We start from the raw sequence: 14,105 nt of genomic DNA, 5'->3' as shown, positions 1-14,105 counted from the left end.
TACTCTACATTATACTACATTACTCTACATCATACTACATTATACTACATTACTCTACATTCTACTACATTGCTCTACATCATACTCCATTACACTACATTTCTATACATTATACTACATTACTCTACATCATACTATGTTATTCTACATTATACTACATTGCTCTACATTATACTACATTACTCTACAGCATACTATATTACTCTACATTTCTATACATTATACTACATTACTCTACATCATACTATATTACTCTACATTTCTATACATTATACTACATTACTCTACATCATACTACACTCTACATTTAACTACATTACTCTACATCGTACTACATTACTCTATATTATTCAACAGTATACCACATTACTCTACATTATACTACATTACTCGACATTATACTACATTACTCTACATCATACCACATTATACTGAATTACTCTACATTATACTACATTACTCGACAGCATACTACATTATACTACATTACACTACATTATACTACATTCTTCTACATCATACTACATTATACTACATTACTCCACATTATGCTACATTACTCTACATGATACTACATTACTCTACATCATACTACATTATACTACATTACTCTACATTATACTACATTCGTCTACATCATACTACATTATACTACATTACTCAACATTATACTACATTACTCTACATTATACAGTGTTAATCCACATTACTCTACATCATACTACATTATACTACATCACTCTATATTATACTACATTACTCTACATCATACTACATTATACTACATCACTCTACATTATACTACATTACTCTACATCATACAACAGTACTCTACATCATACTACATTATACTACATTACACTACATCACTCTACATCATACTACATTATACTACATTACTCTACATCATACTACATTATATTACATTACTGTACATTATACTGTGTTAATTCACATAATACTACATTATACTACATTACTCTACATTATACTACATTACTCTACATAATACTACATTATACTACATTACTCTACATTATACAGTGTTAATCCACATTACTCTACATCATACAACATTACTCTACATCATACTACATCATACTACATTACTCTACATTATACTACATTACTCTACATCATACTACATTACTCTGCATTATACTACATTACTCTACATCATACTACATTACTCTACATTATACAGTGTTAATCCACATTACTCTACGTTACTAGGCCTGCTGTTTTTCTGGGTGGAGGAGGGTGTTTGTTTGGGGGGTACAGTAATATCTTTTGCATCTTTCCTTCCAGATCTACTACCACGGGGAGCCTATCAGTGTCAACGTTCACGTCACAAACAACACCAACAAGACAGTGAAGAAAATGAAGATTTCAGGTGACTGCGACATACACATCAGTATCAAATTACTGGTAGTCCTGTGTGTTTCTTTCAGAACGTTGATACGTTCTACAGATGTAGGATCTTTGACCTATATTATTGTCACAGCAAAAAAAAAAAATATCCTGCAGCAACAGGATTTGAACGTTTAGTCCATAATGTTGTTTGAACGGTGGTTAACGTTATTAGCTGGCCAAAAGTAGGCTACATGAAAAGTGCAATACTGTTAATGTAACAATGTATTATTGTCAGTTTATTTTATGATTTCATGTAAATCATGAAGCTCATCTAAAATTTCCTGCAGTGCAACCAAAGAGTGATCAAATTAAGATACTACATCTCTAAGGATTGTAATTTCTATTCACAGTGCGTCAGTATGCAGACATCTGCCTATTCAACACAGCACAATACAGATGCCCGGTCGCTACAGAGGAGACAGAGTACGTTTCTTTACCTTCTATACAATACAGAAATCTGACATGTAGGCCAGTCCAGTCTTCAATAACTAATCTGAAATGTGGATATAGCGATACAATACTATCGTCATAGTGTTTCTTAGGATTGAGACATTGCTGGATGGTACGCCTGGTTAACCGTCATAAACACAAATTGAGACTATAAGTCAATGAAAAAACAGGCCAAGCATTAGTCATTATCACAGATAAGAACCATCTTCATGTACAGTACGTCAACCTCATGTAATTGATCTGGTGTTATTGATTACAATTGATTATCGTTTTTTCCAGTGACGTGGTGGCTCCAAGTTCAACGTTTTGTAAAGTCTACACCCTCACCCCCTTCCTCAACAACAACCGGGAGAAGCGTGGTCTGGCATTGGACGGGAAACTGAAACACGAGGACACAAACCTGGCTTCTAGTACATTGTGAGTACAATATGTTAATATACTATGCTATACTATGTTATTCTATACTATGTTATACTATATTATATTATGTTATACTATACTATACGATGTTATACTATGCTATACTATTCTAACCTATGTTATACTATACTATACTATACTATACTATTGTATACTATGTTATACTATACTATGCTATACTATACTATACTATTCTAACCTATGTTATACTATACTATGGTATACTATGCGATACTATACTATTCTAAACTATGTTATACAAAATTATGTTATACTATACTATGCAATACTATACTATGGTATACTATACCATGGTATACTAGCTATACTATACTATTCTAAACTATGTTATATTATACTATGTTATACTACACTATGTTATACTATAATATTCTAAACCATGTTATACTAAATTATGTTATACAATACTATGCTATACTATGTTATACTATACTATACTATACTATTCTAAACTATGTTATACTAAATGATGTTATACTATACTATGCTATGCTATACTATAGTATGTTATACTATACTATTCTAAACAATGTCATACTATACTATGTTATACTATAATATTCTAAACTATGTTATACCATACCATACTGTGTTATACTATACTAAACTATACTATTCTATGTTATACTATATTATGTTATACCATACTATTCTAAACTATGTTATACTATACTATGTTATACTATACTATTCTATTCTTTACTATGTTATACTATACTATTCTATTCTTTACTATGTTATACTATACTATTCAATCCTGTGTTATATTATACTATTTTATACTATGTTATGCTATACTATACTATTCTATACTATGTTATACTATACTATTCTATTCTTTACTATGTTATACTATACTGTTATACTATACTATTCTATACTATGTTATACTATACAATTATATATGCTGTTATACTATACTATACTATGTCATGCTATACTATTCTGTGTTAACTATTTTATACAATAGTATAATATTCTAAACTATGTTATACCACGTTATACTATGTTATACTATACTATTCTATACCATGTTATACTATACTATTCTATACTATGGTATACTATACTATTCTATTCTTTACTATGTTATACTATACTATATTATTCTATACTATTTTATACTATACTATTCTATACCATGTTATACTATACTATTCTATACCATGTTATACTATACTATTCTATACTATGTTATACTATACTATTCTATACCATGTTATACTATACTATTCTATACTATGGTATACTATACTATTCTATTCTTTACTATGTTATACTATACTATTCTATACCATGTTATACTATACTATTCTATACTATGGTATACTATACTATTCTATTCTTTACTATGTTATACTATACTATATTATTCTATACTATTTTATACTATACTATATTATTCTATACTATGTTATACTATTCTATACTATGTTATACTATACTATATTATTGTATACTATGTTATACTATACTATATTATTCTATACTATGTTATACTATTCTATTCTATACTATGTTATACTATTCTGTTTTTTGTTATACTATTCTATTCTATACTATGTTATACTATACTATTCTATACTATGTTATACTATACTATTCAATCCTGTGTTATATTATACTATATTATACTATGTTATACTATTCTATACTATGTTATACTATAATATTCTACCATATGTTATACTCTAATTTGTTAGACTATGTTATACTATACTATTCAATCCTGTGTTATATTATACTATTTTATACTATGTTATACTATTCTATGCTATGTTATACTATAATATTCTACCATATGTTATACTTTACTATGCTAGACTGTTCTATACTATGTTATACTAAACAATTCTATACTATATTATACTATACTATTTTATACTATACTATACTATTATATCCAATGTTATACTACACTATTCTATACTATGTTATACTATTCTGTAATATTTTATACTATCCTATTCTGTCCTATGTTATACTCTACTATTGCATGCTATACTAAACTATTCTATCCGATGTTATACTATACTATTCTATACTATGTTATACTATTCTGTAATATGTTATACAATACTATGTTATACAATACTATTCTATACTATGTTATACTATACTATGTTATACTATTCTATACTATGTTATACTATTTTCTACTATGTTGTACTATTCTATACTATGTTATACTATTCTCTACTATGTTGTACTATTCTATATTATGTTATAATATACTATTCTATACTATGTTGTACTATTCTATACTATGTTATAATATACTATTCTATACTATGTTGTACTATTCTATACTATGTTATAATATACTATTCTATACTATGTTGTACTATTCTCTACTATGTTGTACTATTCTATATGTTACACTATTTTGTAATATGTTGTGCTATACTATTCTATACTATGTGTTATTCTATACTATGTTATACTATTCTATACTATGTTACACTATGCTATTATATACTATGTTATACTATTCTATACTATGTTATACTATTCTATACTATGTTATACTATTCTATACTATGTTATACTATTCTATATTATGTTACACTATGCTATTCTATACTATGGGCCACTATACTATTCTATTCTATACTATTATATACTATGTTACACTATACTATTATATACTATGCTTTACTATACTATACTGTTATACTATACTATGCTGCTATACTATACTATACTATTGTATACTATGCTATACTATTCTAGTAGATACTACGCTGTGCTATACAATACTGTTATACTATATCATACTATACTATGCTATGCGATGCTATGCTATGCTATACTATACTATACTATACTATACTATACTATACTATACTATACTATACTATAATACAGTGCCAGTCAAAAGTTTGGACAGGCCTACTCATTCAAGGGTTTTTCATTATTTTTACTATTTTGTACATTGTAGAATAATAGAGAAGATATCAAAACTATGAAATAAGACATATGGAATCATGTAGTAACCAAAAAATTATTTAGTAAACAAATCAAAATATATTTTATATTTGAGATTCTTCAAAGTAGCAACCCTTTGCCTTGATGACAGCTTTGCACACTCTTGGCATTCTCTCAAACAGCTTCATGGGGTAGTCACCTGGAATGTATTTCAATTAACAGGTGTGCCTTGTTAATTTGTTAACTCTCGTTCTTAATGCGTTTGAGACAATCAGTTGTGTTGTGACAAGGTAGGGGTGGTATACAGAAGATAGCCCTATTTGGTAAAAGACCAAGCTCATATTATAGCAAGAACAGCTCAAATAAGCAAAGAGAAACGACAGTCCATCATTACTTTAAGACATGAAGGTCAGTCAATCTGGAAAAGTTCAAGAACTTTGAAAGTTTCTTCAAGTGCAGTTGCAAAAACCATCAAGCGCTATGATGAAACTGGCTCTCATGAGGACTGTCACAGGAAAGGAAGACCCAGAGTTACCTCTGCTGCAGAAGATACGTTCATTAGAGTTAACTGCACCTCAGATTGCCGCCCAAATAAATGCTTCACAGACTTCAAGTAATAGAGACATCTCAACATCAACTGTTCAGAGGAGACTGTGTGAATCAGGTCTTCATGGTCGAATTACTGCAAAGAAACCACTACTAAGGACACCAATAAGAAGAAGAGACTTGCTTTGGCCAAGAAACACGAGCAATGGACATTAGACCGGTGGAAATCTGTCCTTTGGTCTGATGAGTCCAAATTTGAGATTTGTCTTTGTAAGACGCAGAGTAGGTGAACGGATGATCTCCGTATGTGTGGTTCCCACCGTGAAGCATGGTGGAGGAGGTGTGATGGTGTGGGGGTGCTCTGCTGTGTCATGTTAAGGTTTCCCCCACTGTGGAGGGATAAAAGCTGGAGTTAGGCTCGCTGTCTTCAGACATGTTGTGTATTGACCCTATTATTGTCTTGATGTCGTCATCCAATATTTTCTCCTATTACACAGTTCATATCTGTATACAACAATCCCACCAGCATCCACAATCCCACCGATAATCCCACCAGTTTCCACAATCCCACCAACAATCCCGCCAGTTTCCACAATCCCACCAGTTTCCACAACCCCACCAGCTTCCACAATCCCACCAGTTTCCACAATCCCACCAGCTTCCACAACCCCACCAGCTTCCACAATCCCACAATCTTCCACAATCCCACCAGCTTCCACAATCCCACCAGCTTCCACAACCCCACCAGCTTCCACAACCCCACCAGCTTCCACAACCCCACCAACTTCCACAATCCCACCAGCTTCCACAACCCCACCATCTTCCACAACCCCACCAACTTCCACAATCCCACCAGCTTCCACAATCCCACCAGCTTCCACAACCCCACCAGCTTCCACAATCCCACCATCTTCCACAACCCCACCAACTTCCACAACCCCACCAACTTCCACAATCCCACCAGCTTCCACAACCCCACCAGCTTCCACAATCCTACCAGCTTCCACAACCCCACCAATTTCCACAATCCCACCAATTTCCACAATCCCACCAGTTTCCACAATCCTACCAGCTTCCACAATCCCACCAGCTTCCACAATCCCACCAGCTTCCACAACCCCACCAGCTTCCACAATCCCACCATCTTCCACAACCCCACCAGCTTCCACAACCCCACCAACTTCCACAATCCCACCAGCTTCCACAATCCCACCAGCTTCCACAACCCCACCAGCTTCCACAATCCTACCAGCTTCCACAATCCCACCATCTTCCACAACCCCACCAATTTCCACAATCCCACCAGCTTCCACAATCCCACCAGCTTCCACAATCCCACCAGCTTCCACAATCCCACCAGCTTCCACAATCCTACCAGCTTCCTCAATCCCACCATCTTCCACAACCCCACCAACTTCCACAATCACCAGCTTCCACAATCCCACCAGCTTCCACAACCCCACCAACTTCCACAATCCCACCAGCTTCCACAATCCCACCAGCTTCCACAACCCCACCATCTTCCACAATCCCAGCTGGAGAATGAAGGGCTTGGTGATAATCAGAAGATGTCAGAAGATGATTTCTTTATAGATTTTTTTGTCCCATCAACAGGTTAAGAGAGGGAGCCAACAAGGAGATCCTGGGTATCATCGTATCCTACAAAGTCAAAGTGAAGCTTGTTGTGTCTCGAGGCGGGTATGCACTTTACACATACATCTTGGTGTTAGATTTAGGGTTTAAACATACATCTAGGTGTTAGTGTTTAAACATACATCTAGGTGTTAGTGTTTAAACATAATCTAGGTGTTAGGGTTTAAACATACATCTAGGTGTTAGGGTTTAAACATAATCTAGGTGTTAGGGTGTAAACATACATGTAGGTGAAAGTGTATGAACATTCATCTACGTGTAAGGTTTAAACAGCATCTAGGAGTAAGAGCGTCTAAGCATAAATCTAGGAGCTAGGGTTTAAACGTACATCTAGGTGTTAGTGTTTAAACATATATCTAGGTGTTAGGGTTTAAACATACATCTAGGTGTTAGGGTTTAAACATACATCTAGGTGTTAGGGTTTAAACATACATCTAGGTGTTAGTGTTTAAACATACATCTAGGTGTTAGGGTTTAAACATACATCTAGGTGTTAGTGTTAGGGTTTAAACATACATCTAGGAGTTAGGGTTTAAACATACATCTAGGTGTTAGTGTTTAAACATATATCTAGGTGTTAGGGTTTACAAGCATACATCTAGGTGTTAGGGTTTAAACATACATCTAGGTGTTAGTGTTTAAACATACATCTAGGTGTTAGTGTTAGTGTTTAAACATACATCTAGGTGTTAGTGTTTAAACATACATCTAGGTGTTAGTGTTTAAACATATATCTAGGTGTTAGGGTTTAAACATACATCTAGGTGTTAGGGTTTAAACATACATCTAGGTGTTAGTGTTTAAACATACATCTAGGTGTTAGTGTTAGGGTTTAAACATATATCTAGGTGTTAGGGTTTAAACATACATCTAGGTGTTAGTGTTAGTGTTTAAACATACATCTAGGTGTTAGTGTTTAAACATACATCTAGGTGTTAGTGTTAGGGTTTAAACATATATCTAGGTGTTAGGGTTTAAACATACATCTAGGTGTTAGTGTTTAAACATACATCTAGGTGTTAGGGTTTAAACATACATCTAGGTGTTAGGGTTTAAACATCTTGGTGTTTGTGAACCAGTATGTTCATTTTGCCTAATAACCGTAACCCTATTTTATTGGTGTCTGCGAGTTAGGGTTATGTTCATAGACATCCTATTAAATTACTAGAGGGGAATTGTCATAAACTCTCAAAGTGCTAGAATGGTTTGAAAATGGCAGCCATTGTGGTCAGGGAGAAATCCAAACCAGTCTAATAGGTGGTGCATTTCCTGATTTAACTTATGCAGGAAAATAAGTAAGGCATGTGGTATATAAAAACGCTGTAGTAGAATTATTGTCGTATAATTATAAAGTTTACACAGTTTACACAGGTTTTACACAAATTTTCTGGATTAATAGCCTCTAAAATATATGTAAACAGACCATAAATGTCTCAATGTTGTTTTTTTGGAAAGCTGCGAATGTTATAATGTGATGCAATATCAGTACTTGCTGCATTTACAACTTGTCTTAGGGCTCTATTCAATCCGTATCATGGAAATTCAGCGTTACAGCGTGATTGAAATTTAAAGGCAACGATTCCGCTTTAGTGGAGACTACATTTACGTAAACGGTGCATATGTCGGCTCCATCAGTAAATGATCTTCATATTTCGATCGAGCAATCTGTAACGCTTCAGCGATACAGACTGAATAAAGTCCTTTCATCAGCTGATTTCAGCCAGTGTATCGCTGTGGATTGACTGCATTGTTTGTATGGAATGTTGGCATATTGGGAGTTCATTGGAAAAAAATTATTGGAATCATTCCACATAAACTGTCTGGCTAGCTATTAATTAATTAATTACATTTTTTTTATTAATCTTTGTTTTTAAAGGGACGTCATCCTGAGACTCGGATTTATTTTACGGATGAGCCCTGCATAAATACACATGCAATATATAATATACAAAATTACAAATCATATTTACGAAAAACCAACATAGAGCTAACAAACATATTGTGAAGATCATTTTAAAATTCAAATGTTTTACACAATATCTTATCCCGGCACTGGCTGATCACTGGCTTACCAGCTCCCTTACCAAAATGGCTGACCTTTTATGTCATCATAAGAAGGTTAATGGTTCATTCTAGTATTCTAATTCCTAATTCTATAGTTATGTTACTGTGTTGCTGTCTGAGGTTAAAAAAAAAACTGACAATGTTTCATTGATTTCAGACTCTTAGGAGATCTTGCAACAAGGTAAACATAGATGTTTCTGTAATGACATGTCGCATGCTAATATTGGTGGCTGGAGTTGTAGTGTACGTGTTTATACAGAGCAGACTGTAATATTAATATAATAATACAAGATGTAACATATAATACTACATCGAAATGCTAATTTATAAACTCGTTTGTTCATCATACATCAATCATCTACATACAGTTTCATTTTCTTTTCCAGCGACGTCCATGTTGAGCTCCCCTTTACGTTAATGCATCCCAAACCAATCGAAGATGCAATCTACAGAGATGGTATGTTTCTACACATGCAGTGTTTTCAGTTCACAAGTTTTCAATGTCTTTCTGTATCAAGTCGATCAACAAAACCTTTCTTGGTTTAAAATGGTGAATTATAATGGTCCATTAATTGTATTTCAGCTGCGGACGAGGCGCCAATAGACACAAACTTGATAGAATTTGACACAAAGTAAGAAGCTCTACCACTTGGTCTGTCTGATAGTTTAACAGACTATAACAGTCAGCCTGTTTGTCTATCTGTCTGATACTCTAACATCCTGCCTGCTGCTTACTGCCTGCTGCTTACTGTCTTCTGCTTGCTGCCTCTGCTTGCTGCTTACTGCCTGCTGCTTACTGTCTTCTGCTTGCTGTCTCTACTTACTGCTTACTGCCTGCTGCTTACTGCCTTCTGCTTGCTGCCTCTACTTGCTGCTTACTGCCTGCTGCTTACTGTCTTCTGCTTGCTGCCTCTACTTGCTGCTTACTGCCTGCTGCTTACTGTCTTCTGCTTGCTGCCTCTACTTGCTGCTTACTGCCTGCTGCTTACTGCCTTTTGCTTTACTGCCAGCTGCTTACTGCCTTTTGCTTTACTGCCTGCTGCCTACTGACTTTTGCTTACTGTCTGTTGCTTACTGCCTGCTGCTTACTGCCTCTACTTGCTACTTATACCTACTGCTTACTTCCTGCTGCCTTCTGCTTACTGCCTTCTGCTTACTGCCTGCTCCTTACAGCTCTCTGCTTGCTGCTTGTTGCTTACTGCCTTCTGCTTGCTGCGTACTTCCTGTTGCTGTACTGCCTGCTAACTACTGCCTTTTGCTTACTGCCTGTTGCTTACTGCCTGCTGCTTACTGCCTCTACTTGCTACTTATACCTGCTGCTTACTTCCTGCTGCCTTCTACTTACCGTCTGCTGCCTTCTGCCTGCTGCTTACTGCACCACTTGTCCTCGTCAATAAAACATGGCTTCACTTCCTCCTGTTTCATTTCCTCTCTATAAAAGCCCATCTCTGGCCATGCAGCCTAACAGCCCATCTCTGGCCGTGCAGCCTAACAGCCCATCTCTGGCCGTGCAGCCTAACAGCCCATCTCTGGCCGTGCAGCCTAACAGCCCATCTCTGGCCATGCAGCCTAACAGCCCATCTCTGGCCGTGCAGCCTAACAGCCCATCTCTGGCCATGCAGCCTAACAGCCCATCTCTGGCCATGCAGCCTAACAGCCCATCTCTGGCCGTGCAGCCTAACAGCCCATCGCTGGCCATGCAGCCTAACAGCCCATCTCTGGCCGTGCACATTAACCAGCATATATGCCCAATTATGAATAATACATTCAATATTCAATGTCTTTCAATGTAATGTTGTCTCTCCCAGCACACCTCTTTTTCTGTAGCTCTCAGGCTGTTAGAAGCATTCGTGTTGTTGATGGACCTGTATCATGATCTGCTGACAATACCATTTCAGACATGATGTGCTGACGTGTTTCTACGCCTTTGTACTGTCTGTAAATGACTATGGCCAGGATTCAATCCAAAATGTGTTTGTCCGCAATGCATGTTTTAAAAGGCAATGTTCCTGTGTTCGCTGAAGGCCACATTCACAGTAAATGCTGCATACTGTATGTCGGGTTCAGTGGGAAAATTAACTTTTAAATGGTGCATTGTCCAACTCCGCGATCGGATTGAATACCGAAATAAATAACGTCAACAATAACAACACAACAACAACAGAATAAGCTAAGACGTTTGCTGAGCTGAACATAGGCCTACAGTAAATAAACAATCAAAAATAATTGTGTGGTAATCTTGATTTCACCCCTTTTTCAACCACCTATGTGTAATGCAATATGAATTGGTTATAAAGAGTTATGAAGGACTGTGAGCTTTATAATTGCTTAAACAGTATAGTCTCTAATCTAATACACTTCACTAAACATCTGATCTAATACACTTTACTAAACAACTAATCTAATACACTTTACTAAACAACTAATCTAATACACTTTACTGAACATCTGATCTAATACACTTTACTGAACATCTGATCTAATACACTTTACTGAACAATCTGATCTAATACATTTCACTAACATCTGATCTTATACACTTTACTAAACATCTGATCTAGTACACTTTACCAACCATCTCTGGTCTAATACAGTTTACTAAACAAATGTTTAGCCATGAATCAAAATGGCTCCCCGTCTGCCATGAATCAAAATGTCTCCCCCCGTCTGCCATGAATCAAAATGACTCCTCGTCTGCCATGAACCAAAATGTCTCCCCGTCTGCTATGAATCAAAATGTCTCCCCGTCTGCCATGAATCAAAATGGCTCCCCTTCTGCTATGAATCAAAACGTCTCCCCGTCTGCTATGAATCAAAATGGCTCCCCATCTGCCATGAATCAAAATGGCTCCCCGTCTGCCATAAATCAAAATGTCTCCCCGTCTGCTATGAATCAAAATGTCTCCCCGTCTGCTATGAATCAAAATGTCTCCCCATCTGCCATGAATCAAAACGTCTCCCCGTCTGCTATTAATCAAAATGTCTCCCCGTCTGCCATGAATCAAAATGACTCCCCGTCTGCTATTAATCAAAATGTCTACCCGTCTGCTATGAATCAAAATGTCTCCCCGTCTGCTATGAATCAAAATGTCTCCCTCTGTCTGCCATCAATCATTAATGCACTTAAAGTGTAGTTCTGGATCCTGACTAACTGAGTTTACTCTCTCCAGCGACGATGACATCATCTTTGAGGATTTTGCGCGGCAGCGGCTGATCGGAGCGAAAGACGATGAGGATGAGGAGGGTACAGACTCTCCCAAGCTGAACCACAGATAGACGAGGGAGATGGAAGCTGCTGTGTTGTTCCTGTGTTGTGGTACAGAGGAGCTACTGTGACTGGAGGAGAGAGGGAGACCCTTTAGAGTCCAGGGAGACCTTTTAAACACACTCACAGTGGTGCCGTTGTCCTGTTCTTGTTCACATTCGTCTTCTCCATACAGCAAGGATGTTAGAGAGAAAGTGTAGAGGAAATGAGACCTAGGTGTGGTTTGAGGGGGGGTGGACCGTGAGGCCTAGTCGTGGTGTGGTTTGAGGGGAGTGGACCGTGAGGCCTAGTCGTGGTGTGGTTTGAGGGGAGTGGACCTTGAGGCCTAGGTGTGGTGTGGTTTGAGGTGGGTGGACCTTGGAGTATGGATATGGAGGAGGAGGTCTTGCTAAAAGCAGCACAAAGTTGTGATAAATACACTACCATTAAGGACTCTGTTATACATGGCTTCATTAGGACTGAACAGTCTCCTTTAATGACGCTGTTATACATGGTTTCATTAGGACTGAACAGTCACCTTTAATTAATGACTTGTGGCTTGCGGAAGCATTCACCCCCTTCGCATTTTTCCTCTTTTGATGCCTTACAACCTGTAATTAAAATAGATTTTTTGGGGGGTTTGTATCATTTGATTTACACAACATGCCTACCACCTTGAAGATGCAAAATATTTTTTATTGTGAAACAAAGAAATAAGACAAAAAAACTGAAAACTTGAGCGTGCATAACTATTCACCCCCCCCAAAGTCAATACTTTGTAGAGCCACCTTTTGCAGCAATTACAGCTGCAAGTCTCTTGGTGTATGTCTCTATAAGCTGGGCACATCTAGCCACTGGGATTTTTGCCCATTCTTCAAGGCAAAACTGCTCCAGCTCCTTCAAGTTGGATGGGTTCCGCTGGTGTACTGCAATCTTTAAGTCATACCACAGATTTTCAATTGGATTGAGGTCTGGGCTTTGACTAGGCCATTCCAAGACATTTAAATGTTTCCCCTTAAATCACTCAATTGTTGCTTTAGCAGTATGCTTATGGTCATTGTCCTGCTGGAAGGTGAACCTCTGTCCCAGTCTCAAATCTCTGGAAGACTGAAACAGGTTTCCCTCAAGAATTTCCTGTGGCAATTCTGACCAGTTTCCCAGTCCCTGACAATGAAAAACATCCCCACAGCATGATGCTGCCACCACCATGCTTCACTATGGGGATGCAGGTCTCGGGGTGATGAGAGGTGTTGGGTTTGCACCAGACATAGCATTTTCCTTGATGGCCAAAAAGCTACGTTTTTGTCTCATCTGACCAGAGTACCTTTTTCCATATGTTTGGGGAGTCTCCCACATGCCTTTTGGC

The 14,105-nt window shown here is 36.7% G+C and overlaps 1 protein-coding gene across 1 annotated transcript in view; it reads left to right on the top strand.

Annotated features, from left to right (window-relative positions):
- arrb1 (arrestin, beta 1) overlaps positions 1-12,791 on the top strand; it is a 54,824-nt gene extending 42,033 nt beyond the window's left edge. Inside the window, exons 9-16 of the mRNA XM_014215431.3 lie at positions 1,309-1,393; positions 1,764-1,836; positions 2,143-2,280; positions 7,393-7,476; positions 9,653-9,676; positions 9,882-9,952; positions 10,079-10,127; positions 12,666-12,791. Of these exons, the coding sequence (XP_014070906.1) occupies positions 1,309-1,393; positions 1,764-1,836; positions 2,143-2,280; positions 7,393-7,476; positions 9,653-9,676; positions 9,882-9,952; positions 10,079-10,127; positions 12,666-12,771 (630 nt within the window). The 3' untranslated portion in view covers positions 12,772-12,791. The remainder of the gene's footprint in view (positions 1-1,308; positions 1,394-1,763; positions 1,837-2,142; positions 2,281-7,392; positions 7,477-9,652; positions 9,677-9,881; positions 9,953-10,078; positions 10,128-12,665) is intronic.
- Positions 12,792-14,105: the final 1,314 nt, after the last annotated feature.

This window comes from Salmo salar, chromosome 09, assembly GCF_965601325.2.
Source record: "Salmo salar chromosome 09, fSalSal1, whole genome shotgun sequence".
NCBI classification, from domain to species: domain Eukaryota; kingdom Metazoa; phylum Chordata; class Actinopteri; order Salmoniformes; family Salmonidae; genus Salmo; species Salmo salar.
The sequence above is the reverse complement of the archived record's forward strand: the minus strand, read 5'-3'. Positions and strand labels throughout refer to the sequence as shown.